Source organism: Ornithorhynchus anatinus, chromosome 4 (assembly GCF_004115215.2).
Source record: "Ornithorhynchus anatinus isolate Pmale09 chromosome 4, mOrnAna1.pri.v4, whole genome shotgun sequence".
NCBI lineage: Eukaryota > Metazoa > Chordata > Mammalia > Monotremata > Ornithorhynchidae > Ornithorhynchus > Ornithorhynchus anatinus.
Window position 1 is genome coordinate 16,412,448 of NC_041731.1, and position 19,306 is coordinate 16,431,753.

A 19,306-nucleotide genomic window follows, 5' to 3' on the forward strand; every position below is an offset into this window, starting at 1 on the left:
TCCCGGGGCTCCTGGGATTGAAATGTCAATCCCAAGAGTGGCTGTGGGGATTAGCAGATCAGCTTCTGAATTGTTGGACTCTTTGGGAAGGGGGAGGCTTGAGCTTCTGGGGGCTCACGTTTTCTATGATCCAGCTGGTTGGCTCAACCAATCAACGAATGGTATTTATTGAGCATTTACTGTGTGCAGACCACTGTAGTAAGCTCTTGGGAGAAAATCAGTACAATAGAGATGGTAGACGCGATCCCTGCCGATAAGGAGCTTATGGTCTGTAGTCACCAAGGCTACCGAAACTTCTGTGGATCATAATCACTGATTGATCGAAAGAACTTGGAGACTGAGGAAAAGATTCTGGGGCCTCCTTAGCCTGCCTTTTAGGATCCCCCCCAAAAAAGGATGTCAAATATCCCTCTATGGGAATCAGTGGGCTTAAAGATTATTCACAACAGGCTCAGTTGACCTCGCTGTCAGAAAAGGCATCCGTCGGAATAACACATTGTCTCTGTCCACTTCTATAGTGCCGATCAAGCCCTGGACAGATTTGCAATGAAGAAATTTTTTGATGATAAAGTTTCAGCTTTGATGCAACCATCCCAAAAAAGGTACGGATAAACATCTGTGTATTTTGTTTGTAGCCGACTTATGTTTGTGAAGGGAATTTGCTTTATTCAAAAAGACGTGCGCTACTGGGGTTTCTCTTCAATTTCTCCCACCTGAAAAATGAATTTTCTTACCTTTTTCAGTCCCCATTCCATGCACAGAACAATTCTCTACTTTGATGTTATGTCCGATAACATCATCCAGTACTGGTCAAGGATGACTCTGGCTCTGGGGGAGGCTTTCTCATCCTAGAAGACCTCTGGTTCATTCTTCCCTTAAGGATGAGGAAGAAAGGCAGAAAGGCATGGCTGGGATTAGAACCCAGGTCATTCTGACTCTCGGGCCTGTTTTTCATATACTAGGCCACATATGTATGTGATGTACGTGATGTACACCTCTTGAGTGTTCAGAGGTGGGGTTCAATATGTAAATACACTTTTCATTCATTTGTAAGTAGCAGTCACAAAAGGAAACAAAGGGATTTCCATTAATGACTTTTCCATCTGGTTGATACTTAGTTTTGAGTAAATGACCTTATGTTGTCAGAATTACAATACCAACCGATTGCTATCCACATGGCTATAGCGAATTAATGACCCTGTTCAGAGTTAACAGAACCCATTCACCAAAAATAGAAAAAGAATCAGATTATATATCAATGTTGCAGGGATTTATAGGAATTCCTCACCTAATTGTAACCTCTTTGAGGGACAGGGAACCAGTCTAACTAATGCATCTGTGCTCTCCCAAGCACCAATCAGAATGCAGTTGTTCTCAGTAAAGTCTATTCAGTTCTTAGTACGGACGCTTTCCGACTACTGGGTTGAGATGACTATTGGGGTGGGTAGGAATTTGATCTGCAGGGCAGAGACCTTCTATGTTTTGCTTATGGAATTTCTAGTTGCATTTTTCAAGTTCTGGACATCAGCATTTGGAATTCAGAGTATGCTAGAAGAGCCTGCACTATAAAAAGATTTGTTTCATTCCATCCGTGAAAAATGGCCAGCCGGGACAGGAGAGATTTTTGATGACCATTTCAAAGCGCCCTTGGGTTTTTAATTACACTGAATTAGACCACTTCTTTTTTCTCAGTTTCCTGAATTTTACACAGGTCAGGAGCCAGGTAGTCATACTGAGGCACTTCTGCCTGCCAGGCTTTCTTCCCACCTCTTCCACATCCTCTGCCATTAAGTCAGACTTTAAAAGTTGGATTTGTGCTAGGCTTCTTCCCTCCCCGCAGGCCAGCACACAACCTCCCACAGAGGGAAGCAGACTATAAAAAAAAAACCATGTATTTCTACCATTCTGCCGTCATCCATGGTTTCGTTACATGCTTTGGAATGGAGCACTGTTGAAGAAATAGAGAATGTTCTTCCCACAACGTTTGTCAGTCTAGACCCACAATTTACATGGGAATTAAGGAAACTACTCGCCTAGTCCCACCTCTGTCACTTACCTGCTGTGTGATCTCGGGCGAGTTTATTAGCTTCTCTGTTTCCATTTATTTGTAAAATGATCATGAAATATCTGTTCTCCCTCCTCACTTAATAATAATAATGGTACCTGTTAAACACTTACTATGTGTCAAGCACTGTTCTAAGTGCTGGGGTAGATGCAATCTAATCGAGTTGGGTGCAGTTCCTGTCCCACAGGGGGTTCACAGTCTTAATCCTCTCTTTACAGATGAGGTGACTGAGTCACAGAGGTGCCGGGATAAGAACCCAGGTCCTCTTGACTCTGAGGCCCGTGCTTCCCTTTCAGCTCCATGTGGAAGAGGGATTGTGTTCAATTTGATTATTCTTTATTTACCCCAATACTTGACCCCTAGTAAGCACTTAATACCATGATTGTTACTGAATGGATTTGTTCATGTTCGTGGTGACAGTCGAGATATAAGTTTTATAATACGAGTCCGTAGCGGGAGTGCCTTCTGGAACACAGTCTCCATGGTATAAGGAAACCGATTGCACATCTGCCAAGTAAGTAAAATGCTGAATTTCCTGCAGTTTGCAGAGGATACGTTTACAGAAAATAGCTCCAGGCCTCCCCCAAAAATATTACTATAATGATGTTGTTGTTTGTAAGCACTTAATGATGTACCAAGCACCAGGATAAATACAGTATTTCTGTCGCAGAAGGAACTAAAGTCTAAGAGAGAGAAGATGGTAGGTAGAACAATAAGTGTAAATTACAAACGACAAAATTGACTTCTTTGGTATTTTTTAAAGTGCGATTAATGAAGTTGCTAAAAAGAAGTGTCGTTTATACAGCTCAATGCGTTTTTCTCAGATTTTACAACTAATAAACTAATTAGTAACTAGTAACTGAAGTAACTAATTAACTTCCCATGAAGAACACCAACATCAGCAGAAAGGGACATGTTTGGAAAGGGGGCTGGACCCATGTGAAGACCCAGACTCCTGCCCTAAAACCTGTGAGTGCATTTTCTCGGGAGCCCAGGGTTTTGCCCCAGTGGCCATTGTAGGCCAGCGAGAGACCATAAGACAAAAGATAAGCCCCAGTGGAAAGAACACAGGCCTGGGATTCAGAGGACCTGGTTTCTAATTCCTGCTTTGCCTTTTGCCTGCTGTGTGACCTTGGGAAAATCACTTCACTTCTCTGGACCTTAATGTCCTCATCTATAAAATGGGGATTCAATACCTGTTAATCCTCCTGATTTGACAGTCCTATGGGGGACAGGGACTTTTTCCACCCTGAGTATCTTATATATACCTGCAATGCTCAGTTCTTGACAAATATAATAAACACTTAACAAATGCGCAATCACCTTTAGTATTATTATGGACGATAATGGCTGCATTTTCTTTATATTTTTCATGAGAGAAGATTGAGTCACTTTTTAATATTTTATTTTAGGTAACAGTTTGATAAAGAGAGCCTGGAAAAGTACATTCTCAATTGGAATGAAATGTTTCCCCCAAAGAAATCAAAGCCTGGAAAGAACCTTTTGCCTTTTAGGGAACTGTCATTTCAGGGTCAGGCTCTTGGAGCAAAAGCAGAGAACTAGGACTGTTGCGAATCCATTGTAGACCTTTGGTTCTCAAGCGATGATGAAACGGTCCATACCCACCCTACAATGAGAATAGCTCTTTACTTTGGTTGAAATTTGGTGCCGGCGCAGCTGTCCCACTGGTTTGATGAACTTAGTCAATGATTTGCACAGCTGCTGTTGACTTGAAAAGAACAACGTGGCCCTTGGAAACTTTAAGTATTAGTAAATATTTGGTTTGGTCAGTTCATTTTTCATTCAACGGCATGTCTGGAAATACATTTTTTTTAATTATTAAAATAAGGCCTGTTTTTAAAGAGCACGTATCTGATCCAGAGGCGGACATCGTGGGAGCCGAACTGTGTTCCGTTTCGAATGACTTGTTTCTCGTACCACAGATCTGTGAGGAAAAAGTAGTTCCTGTTTTTAACACCCTTCAGTAAGCAACCAGCTTTCCTGAGAACCGGCTTATTCCGTGGTTTGAGTGACCCTTGTGAGATGCTTTTAGCTCCAAGGTTCAAAACCCGGTCTCACCTTCCCTCAGTACCGCCCTGTCTTCTTCCTTCCTTCCCTCCCTTCTTGTCCCACTCGGGCTTCTGAGTCTACGCCCTGGTCCCTGCCTACAACTCCTTCGTCCTTCAAATTCCCTTTCAGCTTCCCCCATCCTTAAAGCCTCCTGAAATCCCACCTCCTCCAGAAGCCAGGTGGGGTTTAACCAGATTAGAACCCAATACTACCTCAACCCTTAGGGATTCACGGCTAAACGCATTACTCCTTTACCTATTGATTTACAAATGCTACTATTTTAGCATTTATTTATTCAGTCATTCAGTTCAATTAATGAGTGCTCATTCTATGTGGACACTATACTAAGCTCTTGGGAGAGTACAACAGAGTTAGTGAGCACATTCCCTGCCCTTACCATCTTTCCATTCCCTGGTTATAAACAGCTGTGACTCTGGTTTTCCTCCTAAATGTAAATCATCCCCCATTAGATTGATTGTCGATGCCTTGGGAGCAGGAATTGTATCTTTTCCCTCTGTGATACTCTCCCAACCACTTAGTGCAGTGCTCTGCACACTGAATGTGTCCAATAAAAAACACTGACCTATTAATTCAAGTAGGCCTTGCTGGCTCACTTTAAGTCTGATTCGAACTGGACCAGCCTTCCCTTCGACGGTCCAGATTACCCCGCAGGCTGGCCCAGCCGTGACCCAAGCCTGGGGTAGCCCAAGCAGAACTGGAGATATCCAGCGACACAGAGATTTGCGGCAGTGGAAATAATAATAATAATAATCTTGGTATTTGTTAAACGCTTACTATGTGCAGAGCACTGTTCTAAGCGCTGGGGTAGATACAAGGTAATCAGGTTGTCCCACGTGGGGCTCACAGTCTTAATCCCCATTTTACAGATGAGGTAACTGAGGTCCAGAGAAGTGAAGTGACTTGCCCACAGTCACACAGCTGCCAAGTGGCCGAGCTGGGATTCGAACCCATGACCCCTGACTCCTAAGCCCGGGCTCTTGCCGCTGAGCCACGTTGCTTCTCTAAATGGCAACTTTCTACCACAGTACTTCATGGGAGCCCGGAAATGAGGGCTAAAGGAAATGATTTAGCTGCATGTTTCTTTCCCAAGATACAAGAAAGCATAAGATAAATTCAGAATTGCTGCCGTTGTTTTTAAAGCATTCAATCACCTTGGCCCCTCCTTCCTCACCTTGCTGTTCTCCTACTACAACCCAGCCTGCACACTTCGCTCCTTTAATCCCAACGCACTCACTGTACCTCGATCTCCGTCTTGGAACACCCTCCCTCTTTATAGCCGACAGACAGTTATTCTCCCCCACCGTTCAGCGACTTATCGTAGGCACGTCTCCTCCGAGAGGCCTTCCCCAAGTCCTCTTTTCCATTTTTTCCACTCCCTTCTATGTTGTCCTGACTTGCTCCCTTTACTCATCCCTCTTCCCAGCCCTTCCGCATCTGGGTACAGTATCTGTAATGTATTTATTGATATTAATGTCTGTGTCCCCCTCTAGACTGTAAGCTCGTTGTGGGCAGGGAATGAATCTGTTTTACTGTACCCTTCCAAGCGCTTAGCACAGTGCTCTGCACACAGTAAACGCTCAGTAAATACGATGGATTGATGGATTATTTACAGATTTCAAATCTCTTGCTCCTCTCACCTGTTCATGGGACAACGGAGAAGCAGAGTCTGGAAAGAGGTCATAATTTAGCATTTCTCATACAATAGTATCGGGTTCCCTTTCTTATGATCCTACCAGTAGAGCAAGTGTGTGTGTGTGTGTGGAGGTCTTTATTGCCAAGGGTTCCGGGGGAGGGAACTGGAAATCCAGTTGACCTTTGCAGATGTCACTAGTTAAAGTGAACCTTGCCTCCGGTGTATAATAATCATTCACACACACCAGTGAACAAAAAATCCCCTAGAAAACCAGACCCAGAGCTGTAAAACTAGTCTACAAAGATTGGCCCTGGGAAAATATCAATATCGCCTGAGGCCAGATGGATTTTGTTCTTTTCCCTGTTTTTGAAATTGATAACCCATTTCAAGTCCTCCTCTTTTGACCTACCTAATTAAAGGCCATAAAGAGGGTGTAAGAGATTTCCATTTGCTAGATCAGAAACTTACAACTCTTTTTTCTGGGCTTCGCGTACAGGAATAGTCTTCTGAACCTTTTAGGAAAGAGTGAACGTAAATGATTATGCCTGGGAATGGGACTTTGTGGAGGCACAAAACTGCCCACCTAAAGGCAGGAAATCCCTCTGAAAACACATACTGTAGAAATATTGAGAAGTAAAATTGAGATACAGTGGGAGTGGGGCTGGCGAAACAAATGATTCCTGAATAACAAATCAGAAAAATAGTAATAATGTGATAAAAGAAGATTTTTGACCTTTGCTTAAACCCAGGGCAAGTTGAATTTCCGTGTAATCTGAACGAACTGGGAATGGTTACAATAGAACTTCAGTTCAGTAATCCAGCAGGCTGTTATTGTCACCAAAAACCTGGCAATCTCATCCCGCTTTCAGTAAAGATAGAAGATGCAGCAGTGTCTTAAATTATTGAGATTTCATTCTGTTTTGCAAAATATGTTATGGAATGTTAATATCTCGAGTGTCTGCTCTAACTGGAAATGAAATACTAGTAATTTTTGGAAAGCTAATATTTTTTAAGGATACTGATGAACAACAGTATATTTTAGAAGTAATTATGAGTGTAGTTGTAATTATTATATTTGTTAATACTGTTCTAGGCGTTGGGGTAGATCCAAGTGAATCAGGTCAGAGTCCCTGTCCTACATGGAGTTCACGGTCTACATAGAGGGAGTAGGAGTTAATTCCCATTTTTTTAGCTAGGAAAACAGAGTCACAGATAAATCGAGTGACTTGCCCATGGTCACACAGCAGATATATGGCAGAACAAATGCAAGTTTAATCATTTGAGTGGATGGGTAATGTCTAAATAGTGAAATCAACCAAGCGATGACAGTAGTTGTGCAGATTTTGTTTCTAATGCCCATCTCAGAAGAGAGAGATGCGTGTTAAAATGTGTTCTAGTGAGCAATGAATTTGAGGGACAAATTCTTGTACAGATTTAGCTGATGTATTAAACGAACACTAATGATTTTGAATTTTATCACATACGGTCGGAGGGAAGAAATGGTAATTTACAGAATCCCTCCTGCCTCTGGCACTTTACGTAGCCTGGATGTTTCATCGTGTACAAGTCTATGCCATTCGTTTGTCCTGCAGCCTTTGGGAGGGAAGCTGGGATTATTCCTGCTGTTCGTTTCTACCCCGGATGGTTCCCGGGATTTCCCAGATGCTGCTTTTGGAGAACCTGCGAAGGGAAAGTTGACTTCCTGAGCCTCTCATGGACTCGGGGGCTTTGGAACGTCTAGGCAAGAGTGTAGCTTTGATCAAGGCTCAGTGGAAAGAGCACAGGTTTGGGAGTCAGAGGTCGTGGTCCGCCACTTTTCAGCTGTGTGACTTTGGGCAAGTCACTTCACTTTAGCATGGCTCAGTGGAAAGAACATGGGCTTGGGAGTCAGATTTCATGGGTTCGAATTCCGGCTCTGCCACTTGTCAACTTTGTGACTGTGGGCAAGTCACTTCACTTCTCTGTGCCTCAGTTACCTCATTTGTAAAATGGGGATTAAGATTGTGAGCCTCATGGGGGACAACCTGATTACCCTGTATATCCCCCAGAGCTTAGAACAGTGCTCTGCACATAGTAATGGCTTAACAAATACCAACATTATTATTCTCTGTGCCTCAGTTACCTCATTGGGAAATGGGGTTTAAAACTGTGAGCCCCACGTGGGACAACCTGATTACCTTGTATCTCCTCCAGTGTTTAGAGCAGTGCTCGGCACATAGTAAGCGCTTAATAAATACCATTATCATTATTATTACTATTATTATTATCTCGAATCATAATCGAGATATGGATATACTAATCCAGTCCTCAAAGGGGCTTTACAACTCCCTCAGCTCTCTCGGGGGCTCCTTGAACTGAGAACTGGCCTGGCTCAGACCTGGCCCTTCCCCAACCCCCTTGGCGGGACCTTAGAGTCACTGATATCGTCCAGTGGTATCGCACAACTTCCAGGGGGCAGTTTTTCCATGTCTAAAATTTACCACCTAGGGCAAAAGAGTTAAAGCTCGCCCCTGCACACGGCTGACTTTGAGGTATAATATTGCCACGCTGAGATTAATCGTAGCTTTTCCTGCAATACAACCTTCGGCGAGACTGTGAAGAGTTCCTTAAACTCCCAAATCCAAAAGCAGTCCAGTAATATGTCAGTCCCGTTAGGGTCTCAGATCCTTGTTTGCAGAATATGAGGAATATGGAGACTGTTATGTGGAAGAGTTTGATCAAAGGACTTGCTTTTCATTGTTCTAAGAAACACGACAACTAAGGTGTGGTATCCTATTGTTTAGATTGACAGTAATCATTTTTGCCTGCCTTTTTCCTGACTCACAGCTGTGCGTGTGAGAGTGACTTTTATGGTGTTACCTTATCCTTTAATGTTGTTTCAGATACGTTAATTTCTTCAGTGGTCTCCTGTCAGGCTCTGTGAAAATGAATGCAATGCCACTCTTCTTGCACTCGGTTATTCTTCATGGCGTCCCGAGCTTCGATACAGGTGGAGGTAGGATTTATGGGACTAGACAGTCTTTAGAGAGGTTGGCTTTATTTATATTTCCTTACAAATAGATTATTTATCGCGTAAAAGCAATGGAAGAATTGAATTCCTTAAATCATATCCCCCAAGCCTCCCTCCCACTCCTGTAACTTCTTTTAACTCAGCTCAATTCTCTTCCATAAACAGGTAAGAGTGATTCAGTAAGAGGAGGACAGTGCAAGTCTAGAATATAGCTACTCATTACACAGTCATGTATGTTTGTCATTTGGGAAGAAAGCCAGGCCCCTCTCATCTGGGCTTTCATTTGATCTCCTCGTTCACTGGGAACTGAAAGTCAATCATGTACAGACTCCTTTGGGAGAGATCTAGTATTCTAACTGATCGTCGCTGCCCCTCCTTGGCTTCCTCCCACTCCTTTGGAAGTCTTATCTGAGGGAATTCTGAAGGCTCTGCTTGTGATTGCAGTGAGACAGGGTATAGGAATATCCCTCCCTTATGAGGCGGAATATAAAGGGGCTGTGGAATTCCTGCCCACCAGGCTGTGCCAATCGAATTAGATTCCCAAGCCTGTAGGGTTGTTGGGCCGTTCCAGAGTTCATAAACACCGTCACGATCTGAACCTTTTGTCTCCTACAGCTTGCCGACCCTTTGTGAAAGTCTACCAGGCAATGCAACCCGTTTATACGTCAGGAATATAGTAAGTGATGAAAATTTTCAGTCATGAGTGTCTCAGCTTCTTTTCCCGGTCTCCAGCCTCTCCCTTCTCCGGACCGTGCTTCACTCTGCGGCCTGGGTCATTCTACTAATTTATTGTTCCGTGCCTATGACCCCAAACCTCAGAAACTCATTTCTCTCCACATCAAGAAACACTTGACCACTGGCTTTGAAGCACTGTCATCTGTCTCCCCTCTGCTTGTTCACATTCCTCTTCGAGTACACCTTAGCCCCCACGCTTGATTCTTCTCAAATCAACCTGCTCACTCTCACTGCCCCCTGTTGTCATCTCTCTCACCCCTGACTAGTTGCTCAGGCCTGTCTTCTTTCTGCAACTCCCTCCCCCTTCACATCCCTCAGAAGCCTGCACTCCGCATCTTCATGACCCTTCTACAAGTACATATCCTCCAGGAGACGTTCCCCGATTTAATCCCTCATCTCCCCATCCCATTTCCTTCCAAACAGCACCGTAGCGCTTCCACGTCACTTAAGTACTTGGCTACTCACACCCCCTCTTTGCAATTGCACATTCCAAGCGCTTAGTACAGTGCTCTGCACATAGTAAGCGCTCAATAAATACTATTGAATGAATGAATGAATTTATATACATCATTGTATACCCTCCCTGAAATTTTTGCTCCTATCTTCCCTGCTAGATTGTAGGCTCCATAAGCAGAGGGATCATATCTGCTAATCCTGTTGTACTCTAATGATGGTGTTTGTTAAGAGCTTACTATGTGCTAAGCGCTATTCTAAGCGCTCTTCCAAGTAGTCATCACCTTAGTAGTAATTATTACACACTGGGAGAGAATGCACAGGTGGGAATTAGACAGGGCCCTTATCCCTCGAGAAGGCATCTCACAATCCCAAGTGCTTAGCATAGAGTCTGCGTAGAGTAAGCACTAAATAAATCTCTATGTACAGTAAACACTTAGTAAATTAATTGTTGATTGATTCTTATGTTTTTAATGGTTCAGCATTTGTTTAAATCTATAAACATTTCTGCTTGGGGGTGGAGCAAGTACAAAATGAACTAAAAACCCCGTGCCATTCCTCGTCCCTTATGCCTATCAAGTTCTGTCCCTGCCTTTATTTTTCACCCCTTTGGCCTTTTGCTCCTTAAGCAACTCCTTTAGGAGGTGCTTGGTGAAGAGGTGAAATGGGAGAGTTAGGATACAGGTAGAAGAAAACTAATCTTAAATAACCAGTTAATTTAGTTAGGATGCTTCCTTGAAACATGCCCCCAATTCCCCTTTCCCAAAACTGGCTGACTGAAATTCAGGAATTGAATGTGATGACACCCCAGATGCACGGAACGGAGAAATATATTGCTTCTGTTTTTTTTTCCCCCAAAGCAACGTTGGGCCTGAGAATCCAAGCCGAGTTTGCATAGCCATCGAACCTGCCCAGCTCCTCAAGGGAGATATCATGGTGAGTTCCTGTGAACTAGGATATTAGCCTCACTCTGTTCTGTAAATGGTGTCCAAAAAGGTAAAACTTTTTTCTTTGGCAAAACCATATGAAATAAAATGGAAAAGACATTATAACAATTTAGAAATATAATTTTAAAGAGACAAAACAAACCATTGCTTCTAACTTTGTAATTATAGTGGCTTATGAAATTTCCACGACCTTAAATAATGACTAAAATATCTGCTATATTCCAACTGGGAAAGCAAAATCTTCAAGGTGATTTGGTGGAAGACCTGTCACTTTTATTTCAAAACCCTATATATATGGTCTTCCACCAAATATATATATGTGTGTGTAGGCAGGTTTACTATGGTTCATAATCTCAAAAGAATCGATACAGATGAGAATACAATTGAGTGGCTTAGATTTTCAGGATGAACCTCACATGGGTTGTTATATTTGTTAAGCACTTAATATTGCTAGGCACTGTACTATTTGCGGGGTGGTTACAAGAAAATTGGGTTGGACATAGTCCCTGTCCTCCATGGCAGTCACAGTCTTAATCCTCATTTTTACAGATGAGATAACTGAGGCCTGAGGAGCGACGTATGTCATCGTGTCATTGGGAAATAAGGGATTGTGGGGAGAATGTTTGAAAATGATTGGAGTAGTCCAAGATGGTTTCTGTCATAGACAGAGAAATTCAAGAAGGTTGTAGTATCTGAAAAAAAAAACTTTGTAAAATTTAAAATGAATTTAAAGTAAACATCACAAAGCTAACATTTGAAATGAACTGTTGTACCTGGCATCTCTTTGGCTTTGTTCTGAAACCTATCAGCACCTCACAGGGAATCCCAGTTTGCAAGGCCTTAAGTCAATTTCTAGTAAGCTGTTCATTTTAAATATTCCTGGTTGGTTCCTTTTGCATTGAAAGACTGGTTACGAGGTGGTCATTTCATCCTGCCATGTGCTCGAAAACATTCCTTGCTGCCCGTGCCATATAGCAATTCACAGTCAGCACTTATTATCTTCCTCTGTTCTTCCATCTCATCTATCCAGATCATATAGTGAAAACTCACTGGAGCAGAAAAGACTGTATCCAACTCTTGCGTCTTTGTGGATGCTCAGGAGAGCCCTGCATACATCTGAATTTCATTCCCCTTTTCCAGGCACATTGTCAGCCAGTGTTCTGTGCCGTTGGGAACATGTCCTAGTCAAGTTCCACTTCGGATTGGGCAGGGAAAGAGCTCATTCTCTCTTCACATCTCCCTGGGAACTGTGATCTCAAAGCAGCTGTATTTTCCCCAGTAGGTTAGCAGAATTAGGCTCAGTACTAGAAATCCCCGAGTGTATTTGGGTGGAAATGAGACGGCAGGAGAAACCCATCCCCATTTTGCCAGTAGTGCTTCAGTCTGATGGTATTTCATAAGTGAGGCATTCAATCTGGATGTAAGGGCTTGGCTCCAGAGTAATCAGACATTTGTCTGGGCGGGAGTATTCTGAAAAAAAAGTAATCAGTGACTCGGGCCCCAAAATACAAGAATTCCAGACAGGGTGAGGATGTTAAGAACAAAGCAGTCCATAAAACAACTGCCCTATTGCCCGAATGACCTCTACAGAAGACAAGCTGTAAAATTATCCACTAAGCATTAATGGGTTATTTCTGGGAGAGTGAATTAGGTGAATATCGCACCTATTATTCTTTCTATATTTCTTATCTGGCCAGGGCATGTCCATGTATTTATTTTTGTAAAGGCATTATGAATAATTTTGGAGTCATGAGCAAACCACAGGATTGTGCCGTAGCTGCGGGAAAGCTGGGTTCTAATTAATGATCATTCCGAGGCCTCCTCGGCTCAGCTCGTAGAATTCTTGGGAGGCTCCCAGGAGGCAGTGGATTCCTCACCCTTGCAGATTCTTAAGTTTCCGTCCAAGCGACTGCAAAGTTGAGGAACTGTCTGTTCCTGACCAACATTCCCAACCTCAAAAAAGTTCTGTTCTCCACGGAAAAAACAGTGGGCGAACTATTGTTGAACATAACCACGGCAGTTGCTTCTGCATGTCCAGTCTGTTGTTCATTTCATCAGAGATTATTCGAGGTTATTATAGTTTGTGAGCCAGATTCAGAACCTAAAAATGTCATTTCTAATTCAGACAAATTATCCGTCTAGCCCAGGTTGCTTTCTCTGAGGACTGTGTGATGATTGAATTCTTTGATATCCGTCCTGATCTTTAAGGATGTATGACCTCTACCTTCAGATTTTCCCCTCTTCATCCCTGATTTACTGACTAGTAATCCACTGTGGCAGAATTGGCCAATAATCCAGCCAGACCTGTTACAGTCAATTCTCCTATAACGTAAGATTTGGATTCTTGCGAAACGCGTGCTGCAGTACTCACTTAGTCCCACACAAAGTACGCGTATGCAGAAGTAAATTTTCGGTAATGCGGCTTGCCCGAGACCAAACAAGCTTGTGTTGACAGAAGAATATTCCCTAAATCAAGGTATGCTAGGCACTTAACATATCCCAACTTGACTACTGTATCAGCCTCCTCCCCAGCCTCTCTGCTTCCTGCCTCTCCTCACTCCAGTCCATACTTCACTCTGTTGCCTGGATCATTTTTCTAAAAAAAAACACTCAATCCGCATCTCCCCTCTCCTCAGAAACCTCCTGTGGTTGTCCACTCATTCATTCATTCATTCACTTGTATTTATTGAGCACTTACCATGTGCAGAGCACTTTACCAAGCGCTTCGAAAGTATTCATTCATTCATTCAATAGTATTTATTGAGCGCTTACTATGTGCAGAGCACTGTACTAAGCGCTTGGGATGAACAAGTCGGCAACAGATAGAGACAGTCCCTGCCGTTTGACGGGCTTACAGTCTAATCGGGGGAGACGGACAGACAAGAACAATGGCACTAAACAGCGTCGAGGGGAAGAACATCGAAAGTACAATTTGGCGACAGATGAATGAAAGACAACAAAATGAAACAAGTAGACAGGCATCAATATAAATAAAATTATAGATATCTGCACATCATTAATAAAATAAACAGAATAATAAATATGTACATATATACACAAGTGCTGTGGGGTGGGGAAGAGGGTAGAGTAGAGGGAGGGAGTCGGGGCGATGGGGAGGGGAGGAGGAGCAGAGGGAAAGGGGGAAGGCCTTAATCTGGGAAGGCCTCCTGGAGGAGGTGAGCTTTCAGTAGGGCTTTTAGGGGAGAAGTGTGCTAGTTTGGGCCATCCATCGCCTCATCGAAAACTGAAACAGAAAATCCTTACCATTCGCTTTAAAGGATTCAGTTGAGTCTCCCTTCTGCTTTGCCTCAGTGATCTCCTTCTACAACCTAACCTAAACACATCACTCCTCCAATACCAGCCTTATCACTGTACCACAATCCCATCTTTCTTGCCACTAACCTCTTGTCCATTTCCCGCCCTCTGGTTGGAATTCCATCCCCCTTAATAGTTGACAGGCCACCTCTCTCCCTGTCTTTAAAGGTCTCATTAAATCACATCTCCTCCAAGGAGCCTTCCCAGTCTAAACCCTCGCTTCCCTGTCTAAACCCTCCTTTCTGCATCACCTATGCCCTGGGTCCTTTTCCATTAAGCACTTTCATTCGGTAGTATTTATTGAGCACTTACTATGTGCAGAGCACTGTACTAAGCGCTTGGAATGTACAAATCGGTAACAGATAGAGACAGTCCCTGCCCTTTGACGGGCTTACGGTCTAATCGGGGGAGACGGGCAGACAAGAACAATAGCAATAAATAGAATCAAGAACTTTCAAGCACTTTCATATTCACCTGTCCCTCAGCCCCACGGCACTTAATATACACAGCCATCTGTAATTTATTTTAAGTCTCTCTGTCTTTCTAGACTGTAAGCTTCTTGTGGGTAAGGATAAGTAATACACCGTTACACCCGATATATTATTGTGAGCCGGGAACATCTCTACCAACTCTGTTGTACTCTTTTCTTGCAAATGCTTAGTATAGTGCTCTGCACATAGTACGTGCTCTATAAATACCATTGATTGACTGATTCATTGATTGATTGATTCATTCAGTCATATTTATTGAGCACTTACTATATGTAAAGCACTGTATTAAGCACTTGGGAGGATACAATGTAACAGTAGACACATTCCCTGCACTCAATATTGACTCAGGTAGCCTAGGTGTTTTGGAAAAAACAGTGACGAAACTATCAAGACTGAGAATAGCAATCTTATCATAATAATGCTGGCGGTCTAAGATATAAGAAGGCCATTACAAGTTTGTAAAAAGCAGGTACACTGATGGTACACATAGCGTGAGCTGGGGATATTATAGGGGGGACGCATCTTGGAGGAGGTGCGGTTGGAGAAGGCTCTGAAGGGGTTGATGCAGAGCCTGGAAAGTGATTTGGCATTTGGTCATTGGAAGGAGTTCCAGGAATGGGCCAGATGGAAGAAGACATGAAATCGCGAGTGGGCGAAGGAGACATTCCACACAGAAACAAGTTGGAACTTATTCTGTTCAAATTCCCGTCTTCTAGCATATCATCCCCTTCAGTACACACTGATACTTTCTGGGTCTCTAAAGATTCAGTGGCCAGAGAGCGTCTAAGCCCAGGTGGAAATTTCAGCCAAGGGTATCTCACATTATCCTGGAATACCGGGAAATCCTGAAGTGCACCAGGCCGCCTTGTTCACGGGTTTCCTAGGCCGCGTAATTCAGCTAGGTGGCTTCTAAGCCTCACTGAGTTTGGTAACCGTTTCTAGAAGAAAATACCCCCTGGTTGTTTTTTGAATAGGTTAATAGCGAATGTTTGCCAAGAGGATGACTTGGTTAACCTATGTTTAAGGCAGCACCTAGCACATTGCTGTGGTTTCTGTCATTGTTTATATTATGAATAATTGTTTTTCTTCATAACAATAAATGGTTATTAGCAATTTGGGAGTCAACACGGAGATCATCTTGATTTTCCTACAGTTTGCCACATAAGACAGCCTGTACTTGAACTAATACGGGAGCCACATTTTAGCCGAGTAATCTAAAGACACGAGAAACGTTAGAAACAATGGTGGACACGTTTGGTTTTAATTAAATGGAATAGTGATGAAGACCCATGTTCCAACTTGGATGGAAAACCGAAATAATAAGACCCAGAGGGAGGCTTTTCCTTGTGCGTTGTTTGTTCTGTGTTGAGAAGCCAGAGGCAGAAATCCCAATGAAAACCATACTGTGTTTGTTTCTATAAGCTCCTTACGAGCAGGAAATGTGTCTGCTAATTCTGCTGAATTGTACTCTCCCAAGCAGTAAGTACTGTGTGCTCTCCACATAGTAAGCCCTCAATAAATACCATCGATGGATCGATTAGTTGTCTGTCTCTCAGAAACCTACATGTCATCAGAAGAAAATGACTCTCCCAATCCATGTAGTGCAAAGGTTTATTTCTGAGTGGCTGTCTGCAGTTATTATTGCCTCTTACTTTCTTCCTCAAATACCCCGGAGCCTATCACTCTCACTAATGTTGATGATAAGGTAGCTGTCTTAAGTGGCCTCAGTAGTTGTTTCTACTCGGGGACAATCTCAGAAGAAGCTACTGAGGGAAGGGGTGGAGAGAATGGTAGCCTGCCTGCCTCTTTAGGTTGCCCCCTTGAGGAATTTTGCCTGGCCCCTGTTTGTGTGGAAAACATAAGGACCTTATTCTTTTGGGCCATTAAGAAAAGAGGGCAGAGAGCAAAGCTGAGTCTAACTGTTTAACTCAACTCCGGGTTTCGCGCTGAACTCAGTGCTTCGAGTAACGCCTGCATGATGCCTTTGGGCATTTGAACATTTATGTCAGAAAGGGGTTGCGATGATCATAATTGATAATTCTAGTATTTGAGCACTTTACGTGCCAAGGACTGCACCAAGCGCTGGAGTAAATAGATACAAGATCAGTCAGTCAAGCAAGCAGTCATATTTATTGAGCACTGACTGTGCAGAGCATTCTACGTAGTGGTTGGGAGAGTACTATACACTCAATGAGTGGGGGAGACAGACGTTAAAATAGATAATGAATATGTACTTAAGTATTGTGGGGCGAATAAAGGATGCAGTTCTCTCTGCAAGGAAAACATAGAAAGGAAACGGAGCAGAGAAAATGAGGGCTTAGTTGGGAAAGGCCTCTTAGAGGAAATGAATTTTTAATACGACTTTGAATAATAATAATAATGTTGGTATTTGTTAAGCGCTTACTATGTGCAGAGCACTGTTCTAAGCGCCGGGGTAGACACAGGGGAATCAGGTTGTCCCACGTGGGGCTCACAGTCTTCATCCCCATTTTACAGATGAGGGAACTGAGGCACAGAGAAGTTAAGTGACTTGCCCACAGTCACACAGCTGACAAGGGGCAGAGCTGGGATTCGAACCCATGACCCCTGACTCCAAAGCCCGAGCTCTTTCCACTGAGCCCCGCTGCTTCTCAGGTGGGGAGAGTGATCTTCTGTTGGCTATAAAGGAGGAGGGAATTGCGGGCCAGAGGCAGGACATGGGTAAAGGGTCGGTGGTGAGCTGGACAAGATCGAGGTGCCCTAGGTAGGTTGGTGTTAGAGGAGTAAAGTGAATGTTCTGGGTCGTATTTGGGAAATCAGCGAGGTAAGATAGGAAGGGGGGAAGGTGATTGATTGCTTTAAAGCCAATGGTAAGGAGTTTCCTATTTGATGCGGAGATGGACGGGCAAACACTAGAGGTTCTTGAGGGGTGGGGAAACGTATTAGAGAAACAGCATGTCCTAGTGGTTGGAATATGGACCTGGGAGTCGGAAGGTCATGGGTTCTAATCCCGGCTCTTCCACGTGTCTGCTGTGTGACCTTGGGCAAGTCACTTCACTTCTCTGTGCCTCGCTTACCTCATCAGCAAAGTGAGGATTTGAGACCGTGAGCCCCACGTGGGCCAGGGACTGTGTCCAACCCGATTTGCTTGTATCCACCTCAGGGCTTAGTGCAGTGCTTGGCACATAGTGCTTATCAAATACCATCATTATGTATATATAGAAAAATGATCAGGGCAGTAGAGTGAAATATGGACTGGGGTTGGGAGAGACAGGAGTCAGGGACGTCAGCAAGGAGGCTCAAGGAAAAGTGCTTGAATCAACTGTTAGAAGTTTGGATGGAGAGGGAAGGGCAGATTTTAGTAATGTTTTGAAGGTAGAACCGAAAGGACAATGAAAATGTGGATTGAATGAGCGACCTGAGTCAAGGATAATGCCAAGGATTATATAATATAGTCAGATTGTATATAGTCCCTGTTCCATATAGGGCTCACAGTCTAAGGAAGAGGGAGAACAGGTATGGAGTCCCCATTTTACAGCTGAGGAAACTGAGGCACAGAGAACACAGCAGATAAATGACAGTGCTGGGATTAGAACTCAGGTCCTCTGACCACCAGGCCCCTGCTCGTTCCACTAGACCACACTGCCTCTCGATAGAGAAAACTCACGTTCTCCGAAACCTCCTTTCAGAGTGCTCGATCCTCATTGTGCCGAGGTGCCAGAATTCTCATCAAATTGGGAACTGACGCCTCGAGTCAGATAAATAGAGGGGAGGGATGTATACCTCAGCAACAACAATAGCACCGCAGGTAACTAGTGTTAGATGACGCAATTAAGGAATTCACAAACATGAGATTGGAAATATGGCTGATGTCCAGAGACCAGATCCAGCTTGTTTCTAATCCTTTACGCCAGCAAAGCTGGTAAATAAGTTTTTCGCCTCTTGTTTTCAATAGCCCTTTCTCTCAATGCCTATTCCTGTAGCCCAGTTTTTATTTTCCTGTTTGGGATTCCCCAAGGCCCATTTCTTCGCTCGGAATTGGAGATTCAGAATGTGAGGGACAACTCCCTTGAGATAGTCTCGAACGATTAGCATCGCCAATCTGTTTCTCTCGTTAGTGTCAGAGTGTTTTTGGAAAAAAAGTGAGTAGGCTGAGGTGAGGCAGGAAAGAGTCTTCAAGTCTATACCCACTACACACATGGCACATGATAGATTTTTTTTGTTGATGGGGATGATGATAATGCAGAAGAACGGCATTTTTGTTCCATTAAAATCATAAGGGAATAGTCTTACTCAGCCTACCCCAGGATTGACTTGGAGAGGCATAATAATTGAATGCTCTAGCCTAGGCCCCAAATAAGATACATCAATCAGTGGTATTTGAGTGGTTACTGTGTTGATAAATGTCGTCTCTGCACAAAAGACTCTTACAGTGTCCATCATAGCATGGTGGTTTCCATCATAGCATGACCGAAATTCATTGACCTTCCTTGACCCAATTCTACAGTACCAAATAAAATTACCTGAAATTTAGGTTTATCAGTTTTATTTTATTTTAATGGTATATATCTCTATAAATCATATGAA

The 19,306-nt window shown here is 43.3% G+C and overlaps 1 protein-coding gene across 7 annotated transcripts in view; it reads left to right on the top strand.

Annotated features, from left to right (window-relative positions):
* TNS3 (tensin 3) overlaps nt 1–19,306 on the top strand; it is a 343,445-nt gene that overhangs the window by 198,462 nt on the left and 125,677 nt on the right. For 6 of the 7 annotated variants that reach the window (XM_029063073.2, XM_039911723.1, XM_029063070.2 and 3 more), the window contains 4 exons: nt 519–602; nt 8,672–8,784; nt 9,415–9,475; nt 10,848–10,923. In XM_029063073.2, coding sequence (XP_028918906.1) covers nt 519–602; nt 8,672–8,784; nt 9,415–9,475; nt 10,848–10,923 — 334 coding nt within the window. Of the gene's footprint in view, nt 1–518; nt 603–8,669; nt 8,785–9,414; nt 9,476–10,847; nt 10,924–19,306 lie in introns of those variants that run through there. The other variant, XM_029063075.1, reaches the window with a different exon arrangement.